Source organism: Manis javanica, chromosome 15 (genome assembly GCF_040802235.1).
Source record: "Manis javanica isolate MJ-LG chromosome 15, MJ_LKY, whole genome shotgun sequence".
In the NCBI taxonomy this organism is placed as follows: Eukaryota; Metazoa; Chordata; class Mammalia; order Pholidota; family Manidae; genus Manis; species Manis javanica.
The window spans coordinates 74,354,361-74,373,796 of NC_133170.1; the positions used below are offsets into that span (position 1 = coordinate 74,354,361).

A 19,436-nucleotide genomic window follows, 5' to 3' on the forward strand; every position below is an offset into this window, starting at 1 on the left:
GGGGCTGAGGGGAAGACGGAGGGCGCGGGGGCGGGCAGGCAAACGGTGGGAGGGGCGGAGGGGATAAGCAGATGTGGCGGGGCTGGGAGGAAAACGGGGCCACCCGGACGGACACGGAAAACTGCGGGAGCGGGGCTGGGCGGAAAATGGTGGCGGGGAGAGGCGAGGGCTGGGGCCGAGGGCAGGGGCGGGCCGGTGAACTCGGCCGGGGAGAAACCAGGAGCGGGAATGAGGGGAAAGGCGGGCGCGGGAGCCGACAGGAAGGGCAGCGGGCACCGGGCACAGCCGGCAGCGGAAGGGACGCGAGCCGGCTACCAACGAGCGGGTGGAGGGGGTGAGGAAGGTTTAGGCCAAAAAAATGAAGGGGGTGTGGCGGGGAGAGGGGCTGACGGGCAAACGCGGGAAGGGAACGGAATAGCTCCGGTACTTGAGAAAACGGGGGGCGATCAGGGAGGAGACTGTCGGATAAAAATGAGGACCCGAAGACGGGGGAATTGGGGAGACAAAACACGAGGACAGAATTGTCGGGCCCGGGGGCCCGGGGAGAGCCGGGTGAGGAGCGTGGGGGGCGGGGAAGTAATCAGGCTGGAGGATAAAATTGGGGACCTGAGGAGACCGGGGCTCAGAGGTTAAATGAGAGCCAAGGTAGAGGCTGGGAGTGAGTGGAAGAGCTGAGGAAGAGGTAAGCCGCGATTTTTAAAAAGGAAACGAGGGTGAAAAGCAGAGCACGCCAAGGTTAAAATGAGGCAGGGGCAGCCAGCCAGAAGAAAGAGGGATCTGACAAGAGCTGAGGGTCCAAACATGGGCAAGCCGGGTAAACGGATGTGACCGAGGAGGCCTGCGGCGGGACACAGGTGCCTCGGACCGCAGGGAAGAGAGGTGGAGAAAGACAGGTAAGATGTGGGGGCTCAGAGAAAAGGTTTGGCATCAACACAAACACCATTAGCAGAGAGGGACTGGGTTAAGAAGAACATGGGAAACTGAAGTTATGATAGAAAACATAGGTTTAGTTAGAAGGGAAGTAAGGTTAAAATGGGACAGCCAGCAGGGAGGGAGTGGACAGTTAGAGCAGGGAGTAGGCAGTGACCCAAGAGGAAGAGGGAAGGGCTTGGGCTAAGGAAGAACTTAGGGGGGCTACAACAGGAAACGGCCCTGAACTGGGCCAAGGAAGTGGTTGGTAAAGTGAGACACTGCGGGGACAATTAGCAGAGCCCAGGGAAGAACTTTCACCCTCCAATTACAGGGACCAGACAGCTTGTAAAAATTGTCATGAGTCCATTAGTTATGTCGTTTCCATGATGATGCCTACCCTAGCCTTAATGTCAGAAAGCATGCAGTCTGATAAAAAAAGAGGCCTCTACAAAAAAAATGGAGGAACAAGTTTCTCAGGGAGATTAGGAAAGGCAAGGTATCTCAGTAGGAGTGAGAGAGTGGATAGTATTTACAAATTGTGGGAAAGAATAAAATGGCAACAAGGACAATATTATTACCGATAGTGTTGGGAAAGCTAGTAAAAACGGAGGAGGTGAATTTCCCCCAATTTTTCAGTTTACTAATCAAGCCTAAATCAAGATGACTGAACCATTTATTTAAAAATAACTTTATTTCATAATCTTTAAAAAAAAATTCACATAATCTCAGAAAGAACTTCTCCCAACCGCCCCCCACCCTCTTTCCCCAATCCCACCAACACACACCAAATATGAAAATGTAAAGAATGCAGAGGGAGCTGCTTAATTTTCTTTGCAGCAATTCCTAGCCAGTCCCATGATGAGAAATACCAGTGGGCATTTAATGCATAATAAACCATACCCAGCAGGGATGATTTTCCAGGGTTCAGTGCATGGACTATGGAAATTTTCCATCGTGCTTTTTCCTGCTTCAATAATAGGGCCTATGTGTGCTTGTGAGAATTGGAACTAATGTCAAAGCCACATGACTGCAAGAACCCTTGCCCTAATGTCCCCTTCTGAAATGTCAGTTGTAAAAGCCCTGAGGTATTTATCTTCCTGGTTCTGATAAGTGGATCCCTTGGTCTTTGATTTCACCATACAGACAGATAAGATTTTGTAAAAGCAGTGTAACTAACAACTTGGACTTTGCCACACAAAGTCCGTAACCTACTATCAACATGCTTGTGGATTTGGGGATCATCTTAAAAGAAAAAAAAACCCTAATTCTTTTAAAATCCTTCCAACTTGAAACCTCCCAGTACCTGGGCTCTTAACTGATTCAGCCTTATGAAGGTGCACACAGGGCTCAGAAATAAACGACAGCAGTCACAGCTCAGCTGGTCAAGGGTTTATAATGTTTGGCACCAAGACCATGAAGCTTCCATCTGATAGTGGAAAAACCCTGCCTTGAAGATTTCCTATCATCAGGTGTGCGTGCAAGAGAAGAGGGACTGCAGAAAGACCCTTAGTGATCTTGCAAATCATTCTCTGTGTTCCCAGATAGGGACTTTCTTTTCCTACAATTTCTCTTACTTTTCTTAAAGATGGTTGCTTTTGCGTAATGAAATCTTAAATTCAGAAATTTAGTCATGGAAGATTCTAAAGTGAGGGGAGACTAGCTCAGTGTTCAGTGACTCTAGAAGTAACCTAAGGATCCCGTTCTGAAATGGCACTAACTTAAGCTGGTGAAGGTGGTTAAGTACATGGAGTACCATGTAGCAAAAGACCCAGCCCACAAGAACTGTGTTCACAGATATTCCTGAAGGGTGGAAATTGTAGCCAGCTCCTGAGCTCTCCAGAGTTCTGAACTGGGGACAGAGCTAACTTCCAGTGAGTTGCTCAGTTTAATCCCTTCATCCAAGAAAATGGATCTCCCCCAACTATACCTGCAGGGTACCCCTACAGAACCAGCTTCCTTACGAGTCCCAGTCCTTGTTACTGAAGAAGGGATGTTCTTCTTTAAGCCCTACTTCTTGCCCATTAGAGCAGCATGTGCAACAGTGAAGAGTGCAAATTCAAGTCAGATTTTCATGTTTAGCACACATCTTTTGCACACTCATAAGGTCCCTAACATTTGAGATTTGAATGAAATCAGAAAAAATCCCCATACTGTACAGGGATCTACTGGAGTCAGCAGCAGCTTGAAGTCAACACATGCTGTTTTCATATAAAACTTAGCATTATTGGTTAGTGTAGCCTCATAACATCCTTACTAAGTAGGAAGGAAACAAGTTTTCCTGTTCCCATTTCTGAGATGAGAAACTAACGCCAGATGAACCAGCCTGCCCAAGGAATACTTACCACCAGATACTCTTAACAAAACATTTCTCCTGCCTCCTTTCCAACCCATTGAAGAAAGGAAGAATGTGCAACTCTGAAAGCTACTAGTGAGTCACTTAGAGGCTTTTGTGTAAATATGCAGCTCTGCAAAATGTAAGGTTCTAATGAAAGGCACTTCTTCTTATGGGCCCCTACCTCTTTGGAAAATAGTTCAGGAGAGCTCTGATAATGCCCTCATCTGAAACCAGTCTACAAAGAATGAAAGGCCCAGACAACAGCTCCTAACTTAGAGGTGACCTTGCTTCCTCCACTAGGGAAGGCGAAGGAGAAGACAACCAGCATCCTCTAGGTCACCTTTACATCCAGAAGGATCTCATTTCAGCCTCACCACAACCCTGTAAGGTAGGTGTGACCTCCCCTATTTTACAGATGAGGAAATTGAGGCCCAGGGAGAGGTAAAGCAACGTGCCAAGCCCATGAAGCAAGTGGCACAGCCCAGATGTTTCCAACGCCCAAACCTGAGCCAAATGCCTCCGACTAGCTGGGCAGTTGACACCTCTTCACTTTTCCAGGGAGCTGGTATCTGCCTGACGCAGCTCACCTGGGCAGTGAGAAAGGAAGTGTCCCTATCACCCCACACTATTCCCTGGTTACAGAACTTTAAGCGTGGCAAAGGGCACTGAGGCCAGGTGCTTTCCCCAACTCCTGCTCCCTCCAAACAGGAAACAGTCAACCTGGATAAAGTCAGAAGTCACAACAAAAGGGACACCTCAGATGCCAAATACAGCTTCCCACACACACTGACCATTCCCAAAGATTTTTCCCATTACTGAGAAAGCCTACAATTTAGAAAAAAAAAAAAAGGAAGATGTGTGTGTGTGTGCACATGTGTTTCTTTTTTGCTGAGAGCTCCAAACCGTTTTAAGCCCTTCAGGAGGCGTGGTGGTGAGGGTGTCAAGTCAAAGCAGAATCAAAAGCTCTTCTTCGGTGTAGCTTTCCAAGCTTCTCAGACAAGATAATGAAGGACAGTTCTCTTCTTCACACTGGCCTGTCTTCTTGAACCATGTCATTCTGCTGCTCACTGCTGTCATCTGCCCAGGAAGGAAAAGCAGTGATCTGAATAAAGGTGACTCCTTTATCGATGGTCTTCCACCATCTGTGTCTTCAATCATCTCAATTTCTAGTCCTTCCCTCGTGAACCAGAATTGGATTTTATGAAGGAGCAGACAGGGTGGGGTGTGTGTTCCCCTTTGCACCTGTTGTTTTCACTCAACATCCTCTAGACATGCTTAATGTCATCCGCCCTCCATACTCTTGGCTCATGCCATTCCTCTCACCCGGAGCACCTCTCTCCTTCCTGCTTATTTCAAACTCAGCTGGCCTGAAAGACCTGCCTCGTGTTCCATTTCTTCCATTAAGTTTCTCCCAACCAATGCACCCCTCAAGGCTCTCATCTTTCTCTGAGGTCCTATAATTTTTCAACAGATCATTCTTCAGGCAGTTAATCAAATCCCTCCTCTGCACTCTCAAAGTGTTGGTTAAAGGTTTCTTCTGTTTTAATTTTCCCCATGTTTTAGTCTGTTCACCCTAACTGGCCTTGTAAAGCCCCCTGCATGTGGATAGTATTGGTCTCCCTTTTCTATTCCCCAGCCATGTCAATATCATGCCCTTCCCAGAGCAATCCCTTGATAAATGTTTGTGAATTTGTGTTGGTAGCTGACAGCAGATTCTCAGGCATGAGGTGACAGTCTGTCTTCCCCAGCCTTTAAGAAACCAAACTCATCCCTTAGTTTTCTTACTGGGAAGCTCACCACAGTAGGAGCTCACTCACCGAAAGAGTGCTTTTACGGACAAACAGCCTACCTTGCAGAGCCTGGAGTCCCCTGCCCATCCGGTCTGCATTCCCATTCACCAGTGCAGTCACTCTATGAATGTGGACGTGCTTGTGTATTTCTTTGGGCAGCTCCTCCCTCTCATTTGCTGCCACCTCCTCCTCTGCAGTAGCATCCTCCTCCTCCACCTCTTCCTCTTCCGAATCCACCAAAACCATGATATCACCCATGTCTTGCCCCCTAATTTCCAAAGGAAAAGAAATAATCAAGAAGAAATCCTGTTTTTTCCAATGTCAGCCCTCACTGAATAGGGAGCACTAGATTCTTTACAACGCCTTTGGTAACATGGAAAAATTTTCGTGAACTTAACTTGGTTTAAGTCACAAGATGCCAGTGTGATTGTCACCTCTCAAAGAGATGCTGCCACAGATTGCCACAGACAGTCACATCTTTTCCTAGGTAAGTTTTATTATTCCCCAGCCCACACCAATCCCAGCTCCTCGAGCAGACCTCCTTGTCCCAGGCACCTAACAGTTCAGTTCCCCTCACAGCTTACACATAAATGCTCTCTGTTCCTTTCCTGAAATGCCCTTATTTCTGCCCCACCTACTGAAATTTTTCCTCCTCCTCCTTATTCAAGGCCCAGATAAAGTCCTGCCCTGAAGCTCTAAACTACAATTGCATTTGGAGTCCATGCTCAGCAGTTTAGCACTTGTCTTCTAGTTTATTGCTCGTTTTGCCTACCCAGCCAGATTGTGCATTTCTTAAGGAAGGAAGAACACGCGCCATGGGCCAGTCACAGTCCTAGGAGCACTACATTCTCATCTGATCCCTCCAGTCTCCCTCTGGGAAACAGATGAGAAGACAAAGGCTCAGAGAGAGTCAGGGATTTTCCATGACCACAGGGCTTTGGAATGGCAGGGCTGGAATTTAAGCCCAGATCCACTAGTTCCAAAGCCTTTTCCCACTATGCCTCGCTGCCACCTCCTGTGAGAAAGAAGCCTGGGAATGACAGACTCACTGGGCCAATGGCCCTCAAGTAATGTTTTTCCCACAAAACATGGTCCCAGAACAATAAAATCTCCTCATTATGAGTGATGGTCCCAGAACAATAATATCCTCTCATTATGAACAAGTAAAAAGTAAAGAGTTCTTTGCTCCCGCCCAGAATTTCCTAAGGAAATGAAATTACACAAGTTTTATTTAGCTACTTTGCCCCAGCTGAGGTTTCCTTTTGGGAGGGGCTTCTGGGCATGCTCAGACTAGTCTTGCAAAGCATGCTGTAGGACTATGACTTTTTCTTCCTTTTTCACTCTTCTTAGAAAATTAAATGCACAGATGACTGGGGTCAATACATACATACTGTCTTTATGCTTCAGTGACAGCCCAGCAATGTGCCCTGCCCTGAGGTCTGGCATTGAAAAAAAGGCACAGACTTGGAAATCAGTCAGACCTGGGTCTGAATGCAGGCACTGCTGTTTACTTTCTGGGTGAGCTTGCACAGATTACTTCACTGAGTCTCTGTCTCCCGATCTGGAAAATGGAGATGCACCCGTCCCCCTGAAGACGTCATGAAAGGGTTTATAATTCTGCCTAATGAAGCCCCAGGCCCAGGGTCTGGCATATGGTGGGTCCTCAGTGGAGGCTGCTATTACTGTGCTTGGGAAAGGCAGCAGAATGGCAATGAAGATAGACCATGGAAATGGGTTTCTGACTTGACTCTAGGGAACACTCACCTGAAAGTGTTTCCTACTGAAGGGAAAAAGGAAAAAAAGTTAATATCCAGTATCATCCACTTTGTTTTTAATCTAACTTACACAAAAGAAGGGACAAATGAGAAAGCTGACCCAACATGAGAAGTGGCAGGGTGTCCAGGAGTGGCACTTGGGTGCTTCATTATTGCACATGGGGATCAAATGAAGCCCACAGGGTGGGACTTCAGGTGGGAGCATTAACAGGGGCCTCCTTCCCCCACCCACACCCTTTCAAGAAGCCTGAAAGATAGAGAGACCCAAGAAGTCCTTACCTTTCCAGCAGAACACAGGGCTGTAATAAAACATAAGCCCCGAGATAATGGCCAGTCCCAGCAGGAGGAGGCTCACAATGGTTCCCACAATTCCCCCGATATTTAAAGGTTCTGCAAAGATAAACTATGTTGTTGAGTCTTCCACCTGACACACATGCAGCTCAGGAGAGTGAACCTGCCTCTGCCTGGGTTCTAGTCTTATCTTGGTTTCAGGACCTTAGGCAAGACCTCTCTGTAAAGCAAGATAAATACCTCATCTTCCTACCTCAGACAGTTTGTGAAGGAATGTGATGTAAAAGAACACTGGAAAGTTAAAATCTACATGTCTATCAGACATCAGGACTGTTTATCAGAAAAGACAGTGTCTTCAATAAGTGGTATTGGGAAAACTGCACAGCTACATGCAAGAGAATGAATACTATACACAAAAGTAAACTCTAAATGGATTAAATACCTAAATATAAGACATGAAAACATAAAACTCTCCTAAGAAAACATAAGTAGAAACCTCTTGAGCATAATCATGTGTATTTTTTTCTGGATACATCTCCCTGGGCAAGGGAAACTAAAGCAAAACTAAAAAGTGGGACTACATGAAACTAAAAATAAAAGCTTCTGTATAGCAATAGAAGCCATCAACAAAACAAAAAGGTAACACGGTATGAGAGAACATATATGCAAATGATATGATCTGATAAGGGACTAACATCCGAAATATATGAAGAACACACACCTCAACACCAAAAAAACAAATAACCCAATTAAAAAGTGGGAAGACGACCTGAGTGGACATTTTTCCAAAGAAGAAATACAGGTGGACAACAGACACATGAAAAGATGCTCCACATCACTAATCATCAAGGAAATGCAAGTCAAAACTAATGAGATATCACCTCACACCAGTCAGAATGGCCACTATCCAAAAGACAAGAAATAACAAGTGCTTGCAAGAATGTGGAGAAAGGGGAACCCTCCTGCACTGTTGGTGGGAATATAAATTGGTGCAGCCACTATGGAAAACAGCGTGGAGGGTCCTCAAAAAACTAAAAAGAGAAATACTGTATGACCCAGTAATTGTACTTCTAGGAATTTACCCAAAGAAAACAAAATCTGATTTGAAAAGATACGGGCACCCCTATGTTTACTGCCACATTATTCACTGTAGCCAAGATACGGAAGCAACCAAAGTGTCCACCAGTAGGTGAGTGGATAAAGAAGATGTGGTACATATACACACTGGAATATTATTCAGCCATAAAAAAGAAACTTTGCCATTTGCCACTCCATAGATGGACCTGGATGGTTTTATGCTATGCTAAGTGAAATAAACCAGGCAGAGAAAGACAAATATCATATGATTTCACTTTTATGTGGAATCTGAAAACAAAAACAAAATTAACTAACAAAATGGCAATAGACTCATGGAGACTAAGAAGGGAATAGTGGTTGCCAGGGGGCAGTGGGTTGAAACAAGTAAAACAGGGGTGGGTGGATGAAACAGGTAAAGGGGATAAAGAGGCACAAAATCTCAACCAAAAAAAAAAAAAAAAAGACTCTGTTTATAAGGCCTCAGTAATTAAGAGTGTGAATTATTGGTGTTGCAATAAACAGTGATCAATAGAACAAAGCAGAGACTCCAAGAACCAGGCCCCCACACTTTAGGAAACTTGATAATTGACAGATGAGTGGGTAAAGAGGAACTGTTTTAGAAATTGTGCTGGAACAAATGGTTATACAAATTTGTGGGGGGGGAGGGTGTGGAGGGAACCTGATCCCTACCTCATGCCATTCACAAAAATGGATTAAAGATTTAACTGTGAAGCAAAAAACGTTAAAATTTTTAGAATATAGGATAATATCTTTGTGACCATGTAATAGATAAGGATTTCTTACAACATAAAAACTACTAATGATAAAAGATTCATAAAATCAACTACCTTAACATAAGAATGCTAATCAAAGGATACCATAAAGAAAGCAAAAAAAGACAAAAGGCAAACTGAAGTGACATACTTGTAACACATAAAACTCACAAGGAATTAATATGCAGAATTTCTAAAAAATTCTACATATCTATAAGAAAAGGGGAACTGTCAAAAGACACAGATATGTATTTCTAAGAAGAAACACAAATAGCAAACATTTGAAATAATGCTCAATCTTTTAGTAACCAGAAGAAGTCAAATTAGAACCATAGTAAGATTCCATTTTACACCCTGGATGGGCAAAAATCACAAAGCCTACAAGAAAAATCTGAACTACTTGACACTCATACACTGCTCCTGAGAATGGAAACTGGTAAAACCACTCTGATAATTTGGTGTTACCCCAGAAAGCTAAAAACGTGCATGCCCTATAAACCATTTTTATTCCTTGTATGTATCATAGAGAAATATTTGCCTAGGGACCCATCGTATCTGTACACCAGGAGCTGGGTAAAGAATTTCATAGCACTGTTTTGTCACAACAAAAAATCAGAAACAAAGGCTCATCAGCAAGAAAGTAAATATCTTAGTGGTGGAACAGTAACACAATGGAAAATTACACAGCAGTAAAGAGGTGTGAAGTATAATTAGATGCATTGGCATGAATAAACCCTAGAAACAAAATGTGGGGTGAAAAGAGCGAATCCCAAAAGTGGGTCTACATTTATATGGTGGTGATCGTTTTTTGAAGCTCAAAAGCAAATAAAAATAAGCAATGTCTTATTTAGAAACGTGTACATATGAAGTGAATTTTTTCTCAAATAAAACATGATATTCAAGACAGTGGTTACCTTTTTCAGGAGGCCCAGGATGAGACTGGAGGGGGGCCCACAGGTAGGGTTGCCAATAAAATACATTCCACCCACTTAAATTTGGGATTTCAGATAAGTAACAAATTTAGAATAAGTATGTTCCATGAAATATTTGGGACACACACTAAAAACATCCTTTGTTTTTCTGAAATACAAATATAAGTGGGTATCCTGGTTAGTTTATGTTTTGTTTTGGTAGTTTGTTGTTTCCTAAATCTGGCCACACTACCTATAGTAACTTCAGCCATGTTGGCACTGGTCTATTATTTTAAGTGGGATGGTAGTTTCCTAGGTGTTCATTTTGCTATTATTTACAAATATATATTTTTATTTCAACTATATTTTATATTTACATATGTTTCTCATAGTCTCTGGGACATAACATTTTTTTTAATCCCTATGCATATGTTAGAGATTTAGGACTGAACAATAATTTTTGCATCTACCTTAAGTCATAGGCAAGCAGACAGGCCTCCTCTCAGATGGCAGCAACCTACATGTAGGGAAGCACCAAGCTGTCCCCATGCTGTGCCAGGTTTTCTGAAGCTCTCAGCCTTCCTTCTCTGGGGCCACTTCCACCACTCACCTTCCACACTCAGCCAGATATCCACTTCCCTCACCCCCAGGGGGTTCTCAGCCCGGCAGACGTAGTAGCCCTTATCCAGGTCCTGGGAACAGTTGCGGATGGTAAGGGTGGAGCTCTGGCTATTCTGGGTGATGAGATAGTGGCCACTGGGCTGGATGACCAACTCCGGCTGGGTGAGGTTCCTCAGCCACAGGACCTTGGCAGGGGGGTATGCCCCAGACACTTGACAGGTGAGTGTCACATTGCCCCCAACAAAGCAAGTCTTCATGGGCTCAGAGAGAAGGGAGGGGCTCCCTGATAATAGGAAGAAGGTAAAGAAAAGACAAATATTTATGGAGATTCAAGATATGGCCTAAAAGTTTCAAGATTATTTCTTTCCTAACAAAGCAACCCCAGCGATTTCCAAATCATACTTGGTCTCATATAATAAGAGAAGCTAACATTTATTCAGCATATACTATGGGCTAGGCAGTTACACTGTTAACCCAATTAGCTCTCGCAACAACCCTGTCAGTATCCCCATTTTGCAGAAGAAGCTGAAGCCTAGAGAAAATCAGGTAATTTGCTCAACGTCACACACTAAATAAGGGTTTCTCAGGACTTGGGGCTTTTAGTGCTAAAATTGGGAAAGTCTTGGGCAAACCAGGGTGAGTTGCTAACTCATCCTGTAAGATTGGAATCCAGGTAATTGGGCTTGTAGTCCACATTCCTTACTTCTGTGTATAATTATATTGCTCATATGAAAATGGACACATAGGGTGTTCAAGGGGATAATAAAGCAGCTGTATTGGTTTCTGTTTGCTGCCATAGCAATATGTTACACACTTAGTGGCTTAAAACAACATGAATTTATCCTTTTATAGATCTGGAGACCAGAAGCCTAAGATGACCCTACAGGGCTAAAATCAAGGTGTTGGCAGAGCTAGTTCCCTACAGAGGCTCTGGAGCAGAATCCATTTCCTTTGGCAGCTTCCCAAAGCCCTCTGCATTGTTTGGCTCATGGTCCCTTCCTTGCATCCCTCAAACCTCTTGCATCTGTCATCACATCTCCTGCTACTGGCTCTGACCCTCCTGCCTCCCTTTTATAAGGACCTTGTGACGACACTGGGCCCATCCAGGCAATCCAGAATAACCTCCCCATCTCAAAGTCCTTAATTACATCTGCAAAGTGCCTTTTGACATAAAAGTGCCTTTTGTAATATATTTGCAGGGTTCTGGGGATTTAGATGTGGGAATCTTTGCATCTACCACAGATCTACCCTAGAAAACTCAGAACGTGGCATCCCTGTAGCCTTGGTGTCTGATTTGAGCAAACACGGGGAGCTGTAACATCTACCATGGCAATCCATTTGTTTTCTTTAGACAAGAAGTCTTTTCCCAAAATGTGCACCCTTGTGGGAGAATTCCTCTTGGGGGGGTTTATTAAATCCATACTTTCAGCAGCTGAAAGACAGATTGGCATGTTGGGTTCCTCTCGGGGAGAGTGAAACTACACACCTTCCCTTGGCAGTTGTTCCAAGAGAGAATCTAGGGTTTCACTGCTGGCGCCTTGGGGAAGGGAAGTCGGGGAGGAGGGTGGGTATAACAGCCCCAAAGCCTCTCTCTTGAAATCAGGTCAACAAAAGAGAATCCCCAAACCTCTTTTTGCTTAGGAAACACGTTGTACCCCTTCTTGGATTAACTATCAGGCTCCCCTGTGTTGCTAAATTGTACCTTCCTCTTTCTGTGGTTAACCTGAATTTCCTTTGGGGTCACAAAGCCAGCAGCTATGACAAACCTCATCAGTATTTTTGTATTTTAGGGCCCCCAAACCAATGCCTGAGAAATGGCCCCATCCTTTATTAAAAGCAAAGCAATCAGTCCCCCTGGTGCACCCACTTACCCAATGAAGATCATGTATATAAATACACTTTCATCAAACACAGCATTCACCCTCAAAAAGCTGAGTCACCCATCTACCTAGTGTGGTACCTATACATTCAGAGTTTCAGTTAAGAGGATGCTGTGTGCAGGGGTGGACTTGGGTTAGGGTTGGGAGGGGTGATGCAGGGCCCTCAGAAATCTGCAAGAGGCGGACAACACCAGGGCCTTCACATAAGGGGCTGGCTAATGTGCAGCTTACCCCCTATATTATGTGTGCCAATCATAATGCTCCTTAATCCCCTCCTCCCTCCCTCCCCACCTACCCTCCCCATCCCCCTCACTTTGGTAACCACTAGTCCCTTCTGGGAGTCTGCTGTTGTTTTGTTTCTTCAGTTTTGCTTCATTGTTATACTCCATAAATGAGTGAAATCATTTGATACTTGTCTTTCTCCACCTGGCTTATTTCACTGAGCATAATACTTTCTAGCTCCATCCATGCTGTTGCAAATGGTAGGATTTATTTTCTTCTTATGGCTGAATAGTATTCCATATCCCCAGATCTCTCTTTAAATGGCTAGTAAGTCCCTAAACTGATGGAATCAACTGATGGGGAGGGTGGGTGGGGAGGGAGGGAGGAGGGGATTAAGGAGCATTATGATTGGCACACATAATATAGGGGGTCACAGGAAAGGCAGTGTAGCACAGAGAAGACAGGTAGTGATTCTGCAGCATCTTACTACACTGATAGTGACTGCAATGGGGTGCGGGGGGGTACTTGATAATATGGGTGAATGTAATAACCACAGTGTTGCTCATGTGAAACCTTCATAAGACTGTGTATCAATGATACCTTAATAAAAAAGAGAGAGAGAAATAGAGATCTGGGCAGCAGGAATCCCAAAAAATATCACTTCTCATCATTTTGCTCTTTTCCATTCCTAAGGTGGATATTCACACTACCTTCCAAGACTTACCAGTCCTCCCAAATGAGATGATGCAGAGGTGCCCCACTCCCTCCCAAGGGCATTGCTACTCACAGTGTGGTCCTTGGACCAGCAACATCAGCACTTCCTAGAAGCAGGTTAGAAATGCAGTCTCAAGCCCACCCCAATCGTAAGAGTCAAACCCTGCCTTTAACCAGACCCCAGGTGCCTTGCATGTACATTGAGAAGTGCTGGGCTCTTCCCATGGGATAAAGGAGAAATGGACAATGTCAGAGTCAGGAAGGTTACAGCTCCTGTGCCTGCTTCTCATATGCCTGGGATTGGAAAAACTTCGGGTCAGCTCCCTTCTCCAGACACATTTCTTAATCCTAAGTACATATTTATATTCAAATGATTGGCCACGTCTCAGGGGCCACAGGAATGATAACTTAGGCAAGATCTGAAAAACAAACAAAACATTGGGAGAAAAATAACACAAAACTTGTCAGCTACCTCTCCATTTTCCCCCTCTCAGTGACTGTTTACCACTTCTTGGGACTTACTGTCCAAAACACACTTTGGGAGTCTTCATTACACACCACTCTGGATGTGTGCCCTGCTTTCCTGCATGAGTCCGTGTTTCATCATCCATAGAATGGATTGCAGTGGGTGGACCAGCGCCTTCCCAGAATTCAGGTCCACCTGGAGCCCCAGGTGGACTTATTGGGAAATGTGGTCTGTGCAGATGTAATCAGTAAAGATCCCAAGATGACATCATCCTGGGCTTAGGGTGGGCCCTAAATCCAATGACTGGTGTCTTAGAAGGAGAGAAGGGGACACATAGAGACACACACTGAGAAGAAGGCCCCAAGAAGGCAGAGGCAGAGATTGGAATTGGGTGCAGCCACGAGCCAAGGGACACTTGGCACCAGCAGAAGCTGGAGAGGCGAGCAAGGGTTCTCCCTGGAGCCTTTGACACAAGCATGACCCTGCCCACACCTTGATTTCAAACGTCTAGGCTTTAGGACTGTGAGAACAAATGTCTGTTGTTTTAAGCCACCAAGTTTGTCCTTTGTTACAGCAGCCCCCAGGGACACATGGGGATAACATGGGCACCCAGTTCATAGGGTGATTTGTGAGGACTAAGTAAGATACTGCATGGAAAACAGCACTGTTGACAATAAATGTTCAAGTCACTATTACTGTGATACTGCTGTTTCCCTGATTCACCTTTGTCAGGCAGGCTTCCATCTCCAGGTAAACTTCAAGTCCTTTATAGACAAGGACTCTTTATTCCACCACAGTACCTGGCACCGTGCTGAGTACCTAACTTCTACACAAAAAGACTCGCTGGGTTAGGTGCGGAAGGGGGTCCTCTGGAGCCAGACCAGCCTGGGCTGAGTGCTGGCCTCTGTCACTTAGAAGCTGGGTGATCCCGGCAATTGAGTTCACACAATGTCAGCATCTGCAACTCACAAATCCTCCTGTCTAATTTGTAGGTTATTACGAGGATTACAAGTAACATGTTAATAATAAGACAACAGGAGAAAACCTTCTGAGCAAAGAAACCTAAAAGAACAAGAGTGACAGAGGTGACCCCTTCAAAATTAGAAACTGTTCATCACCAGCAGAAATGCCACAAATGTAGCTTTGCAGCAAAATATGCCAGAAAAATATCGCTAACATGCCTGGCAGTTCTATGAAATTAACTGACAATTAAAATTAACTGACAAAGTACTCTTCTGGAATAGTAAGATGAACAACTCAATAGAAAAATGGACAGGATATGAACAGATAATTCACAGATGACACACACAGGGCCAACAGACATATGAAAATTATTAACCCTGCTAGGATCAAAGAAACCCAAAATATGACAATTATACCATATCTTAATGAACACATAAGAAAAATCTAAAAACTTAATGATAACAGTATCAGTGAAAATACTAGGAAATAAGTACTCTCAGTGTTTCTAAAGGGAGTGACTGCTGGTAGATACAGGCTTTCTTTGTAGGTTGATGGAAATGCTCTGAAATTAGATGGTGGTGATGGTAGTATAACATTGTAAATATACACACACACAAAAAAAAAACGGTGACAAAGTGGGTGGCTTTAAACAACAGACACTTACTCACAGTTCAGAAAGCCAAAAGTCGGAAATCAAGGTGTCAGCTGGCCTGAGACCTCTGGAGGCTCCCGGAGAGAAGCCATCCCACGCCTCCCTTGGCTTCTGGTGGTCGCCAACAATCACGGGCATTCCTTGGCTTGTAGATGCATCACTACAGTTTCTACCTTTGTCATCACATGGCATTCTCCCTGTGTCTCTGTCCACATTTCCCTCTTCTTTTAAGGACACCAGTCATTGGAATAGAGCCCACCCTAAGCCAGTATGATCTCATCTTAATCACATCTGCGAAGACCCTTATCCCAAATATGGTCACATTGAGGTACCCAGGGGTACAACTTGAACATATCTTTCTGGGGGTACACGAAGCAACCCACGACCCCTGCCTAGCCTCACGGGTACCTCACACACAATGCTCTGGCTACCCTGGCTGCCTCTTGATCCCAAATGCCAGAAAGGTTTCCACCTCAGGGCCTTCACGTCTGCTGTTCCCTCTGCCATGAATGCTCAGCCCACAGATCTCCTGGCCAGCTCCTTCTCCTCCTTAGGTCTCAGCTCAAAATGTTACTGTCACAAAGAGGCCCCCTGCCACCCTAGGAACAGTGGCCTCTTCCCCTAAGAGACTCTCTTTTACACAATTCCATTTTAGTATCCCCTTTTATTATGGACTTCTTGTCTTTCATCCCTCCCATCCAGAAGAATTTAAGCTCTGTGAAAGAGGAAGAGCCGTGGTTTTAAAAATACATCCAGAAATTCTCTGACACAAATTCTGCCCACTCCCCCTGAAAGTGAGGCCAGACTGAGTGACTCACTTCTAATGAAGGTAATGTGGCATAAGGGATGCGGTATGACTGCTGAAGCTCGGGTCATAAAAAGGACACATCTGCCTGGCTCACGGCCTCTTGCATCACTTCTCCTGGGGCCCCGTTGGGAGCACACTCGGGAGTCCTGTGGGGACCCTGCATGGAGAGGAGGCAGCTGGCCAGGCGTGTGAGTGAGCACCTCTGAAGCGGGTTTTCAGACGATTTCAGCCTCCCCAAGCAAGTCTTGGAGCAGAGACCCCAGACACTGTGAGCTGAGGCACACCATCCCCACTGTCTGAATTTCTGGCCCACAGAAATCATGAAATAATAAGTGATTTGTTGTTTTAAGCCATTACGTTTGGGGGTAATTTGTTACATGACAGGAGATTAATAAATGGACCTTGTCCATCTTGTTTACTGCTCCATCTTAAGTACCTAGAAACTGCGCCTGGTACACAGCAGGTGCTTGATTAGTATTTGTCAAATGAAAAACAGCTCAGATTGGGACCAAGAAGCTTGGTTAAGTATCTTTAGTTTGAAAGGAAGGAAACATAAAGCAAAAGAGAGGAAGAAACGGAAGGAATTCAGTTCACTCTGACACCCTGGGATTTCTTTCCCAGACCTTCTTTCAAATGTTTCTCCTAAAAGAAAGGAAGGTAGGTGGACCCCAACCCCAGGATAGGGCAAGTCAGACTCACCGATCTGTACCACGCAGCTGGCTCCTGACTCCGGCCCCACTATGTGGCTCCCAACACATCTGAACTTCTTGCCATCCAACAGCTGGGACTGGTTCAGCATCTCCACCCCTAGCTTTGACATCCCCACGACCACACCTCCTGGCTCTTCCATCCACAGGAAGTCTGGGTCTGGGTACCCCCCATCCCAGCGGCAGGTGAGCTGTAGCATCAGCAGTCCTGGTGACATCTCTGCCCAGCACCGAGGGGCTGATGGAGGGGGAGCTGCAAAACACCAGAGGACCTGGGCTTACTCCCAGACTCTAACATCAGCCATCCACCAGCTCCAAGCATTACAGAGCCAGGGTACCAGAGAACCGTCAGCCCCAGGCAGTGTGCCTTGAAATGGCTCCTCACACAAATTAGTGCCAGACAATAGTCAGGTGTCCTCTTCTGGGTGTTAAATTTCCAAGGATGGGCGTCTTCATTCATCTTTGCATTTCTCACTAGCCACATGCGATTATTTAAATTTAAGTTAATTAAATAAAATTAAATCACACATTTAGTTCCACCATCACACTACCCATATTTCAAGTGCTCAGTAACCACACAAGGTAAGCGGCAATTGTATCAGAATGTTTGCACCGCCACAGCAAGTTCTCCAGGATAGCGCCTGTCCCTAGAAGGAGTTACAGGCAGGAGGGGGACATATTCATCCCCAACACCGGCATATACTTTCTCCTTACTCTGTACATATATTACTAAAACACACATAAAAATTTTAACAGGTTATAAACCTATAAATTCAGTGTAATACATGTGATAAAAACTAAATATAAAAATTCATACTATATAGGTATACTATGTATATTATATATACTATGAATGTGTGTTAATTTTTAACATTTTATGTAATACACATAAATAGAAATAAATTTAGATCTTACATACGGGATGAGCAAATATGTGGCAACTATAGGAAAAGTACTGGCAATATGCCAAAATGATGGTCAGAATATAGGTGAATTTTTCTTCTTTTCCTCATTTTGTTTCCTTCAACAATCATGTATGACTTTATTTACAATAAATGTCACTTAGGACAGAGAAAATACAGACTTAGGAAGGCTCTGAGCAGCATGTGAATGAGGTGACATGTCAGCATCCTGCCCATGAACTTGCTGTTGGGACGCTCCCTTCCATCAGCACTGACCAGGGTATGCCCTGCAGGTCTACGGTGGGCCTTGTCCAGGAAAGCCGTGTGGACGCACATGTGGTGGTTGTGTCCTTACCCCCAAATACAGGGTCAGGAACTGCTGGTTCTCAGCAGTGCTAGAGGCCCATGTTCATGGTCAGAGTGAATGATGTTATCTGTTATCCACTATCCACGGATGGACGGGTAAACAAACTGTGGTCTGTCCATATGACAAGATATTGCTCAGCGATAAAAAGGAATGAAGCACTGATATATGTGCTACAACCTGAGTGAACCTTGAAAACCAGGGGCTGGGGAAGATGGTATGGAAGTGATTGCTTATGGGTACAGATTTCTACTTGGGGGGCTGAAAATTTTTTGAAACTAGATAGAGGTGATGGTTGCACAACATGTGAATGTACTAAATGCCATTGTGTTGCACATTTTTAAATGGTTAATGTTATGTACTTTCATCCCAATTAAAAAAAAAAAGAAAGCATTAAGCTATGACTAATTTCCCTCTGTGGCTCACAGGGACTCTCCTGCACCCTTACTTAACAAGCTTCTAGGAGAGGTGGCTTCCTCTCTGACACACAGCTCTTGGGTGTGTACGTGTGTGTAAGGGAGCCACAGAGGCATGTTAAGACCTGCGCAGTGGGCATGCCTTTACAGACAAAGGCAGAAACACACACACACAGTCTGTGAAGGGTCAAGAAGTGGGGGAGGGGAGTGCTGCTTACGCACAGTAGACCAGGAGCTCTGTGGTCACCTGTCGATGTCTCCCGCTGAGCACGTTCTTGGCCAAACAGGTGTAGTTCCCTTGCAGGTTTTGTGACATCAGTAGCAGAGTGAAGCAGCTGACTGTCAGGTTGTTTCCAAAGGGCTCGATGCTGGAATCGGGGGCCTGGAACCACCACTCCACCACGGGTGGAGGCCAAGCGCTGCTACTACAGTTGAAGTCCACCTCGGAGCCTTTGGCTGCGTACAGGGTGCCATTTGGCAGCAGGCCAGAGGTGGAGATGTGGACCTCAACCTGGTACGGGCCACCTGGGAATGACATAGGGCATAGGGAAGGCTTAACAGTTCATTTGAGCTTCTTACCAGCTCTAAAGACCCATAAGTGATCAGGAAGCAGCCAATGAGGATGATAACTATCGAATATTTACTATGTGACAAATGCTATGCCCTTACTCACTCCCTCATTTAATCCTGAGAGATTCTGTGAGATTTAGCCGGGCGATCAATTCTTACAGAAAAGGAAAAATGCACACTACTCCTTTTCAAAAACACTGGCAAGTAGGAGGAGTATCTATGCGTTAAAGAGTTAACATGGCCGGCCTCCGGCTGCTTTCCTTAGCAGAACCTTCTTTCAAGGTTGG

General features: G+C 44.9%; 1 protein-coding gene and 1 long non-coding RNA gene across 6 annotated transcripts in view; one reads left to right on the top strand and one right to left on the bottom strand.

Annotated features, from left to right (window-relative positions):
• The first annotated feature begins 131 nt into the window (after positions 1 to 131).
• LOC108401967 (uncharacterized) lies at positions 132 to 4,343 on the top strand. The gene is made up of 3 exons (XR_001854315.3): positions 132 to 893; positions 3,548 to 3,635; positions 4,160 to 4,343. It is a non-coding gene; the product is annotated as an uncharacterized lncRNA (long non-coding RNA).
• The window catches only part of VSIG10 (V-set and immunoglobulin domain containing 10), a 33,316-nt gene continuing 15,464 nt past the window's right edge, over positions 1,585 to 19,436 (bottom strand). Inside the window, exons 3-9 of one of the 5 annotated variants that reach the window (XM_017668189.3) lie at positions 18,802 to 19,104; positions 16,890 to 17,150; positions 10,475 to 10,768; positions 7,092 to 7,202; positions 6,802 to 6,814; positions 5,097 to 5,305; positions 1,585 to 4,324 (exon numbers count right to left, since the gene is read on the bottom strand). In XM_017668189.3, the coding sequence (XP_017523678.2) occupies positions 4,272 to 4,324; positions 5,097 to 5,305; positions 6,802 to 6,814; positions 7,092 to 7,202; positions 10,475 to 10,768; positions 16,890 to 17,150; positions 18,802 to 19,104 (1,244 nt within the window). In that variant the 3' untranslated portion in view covers positions 1,585 to 4,271. Of the gene's footprint in view, positions 4,325 to 5,096; positions 5,306 to 6,801; positions 6,818 to 7,091; positions 7,203 to 10,474; positions 10,769 to 16,889; positions 17,151 to 18,801; positions 19,105 to 19,436 lie in introns of all 5 variants that reach the window. The other 4 variants (XM_017668188.3, XR_012125792.1, XM_036993535.2 and 1 more) reach the window with 4 other exon arrangements.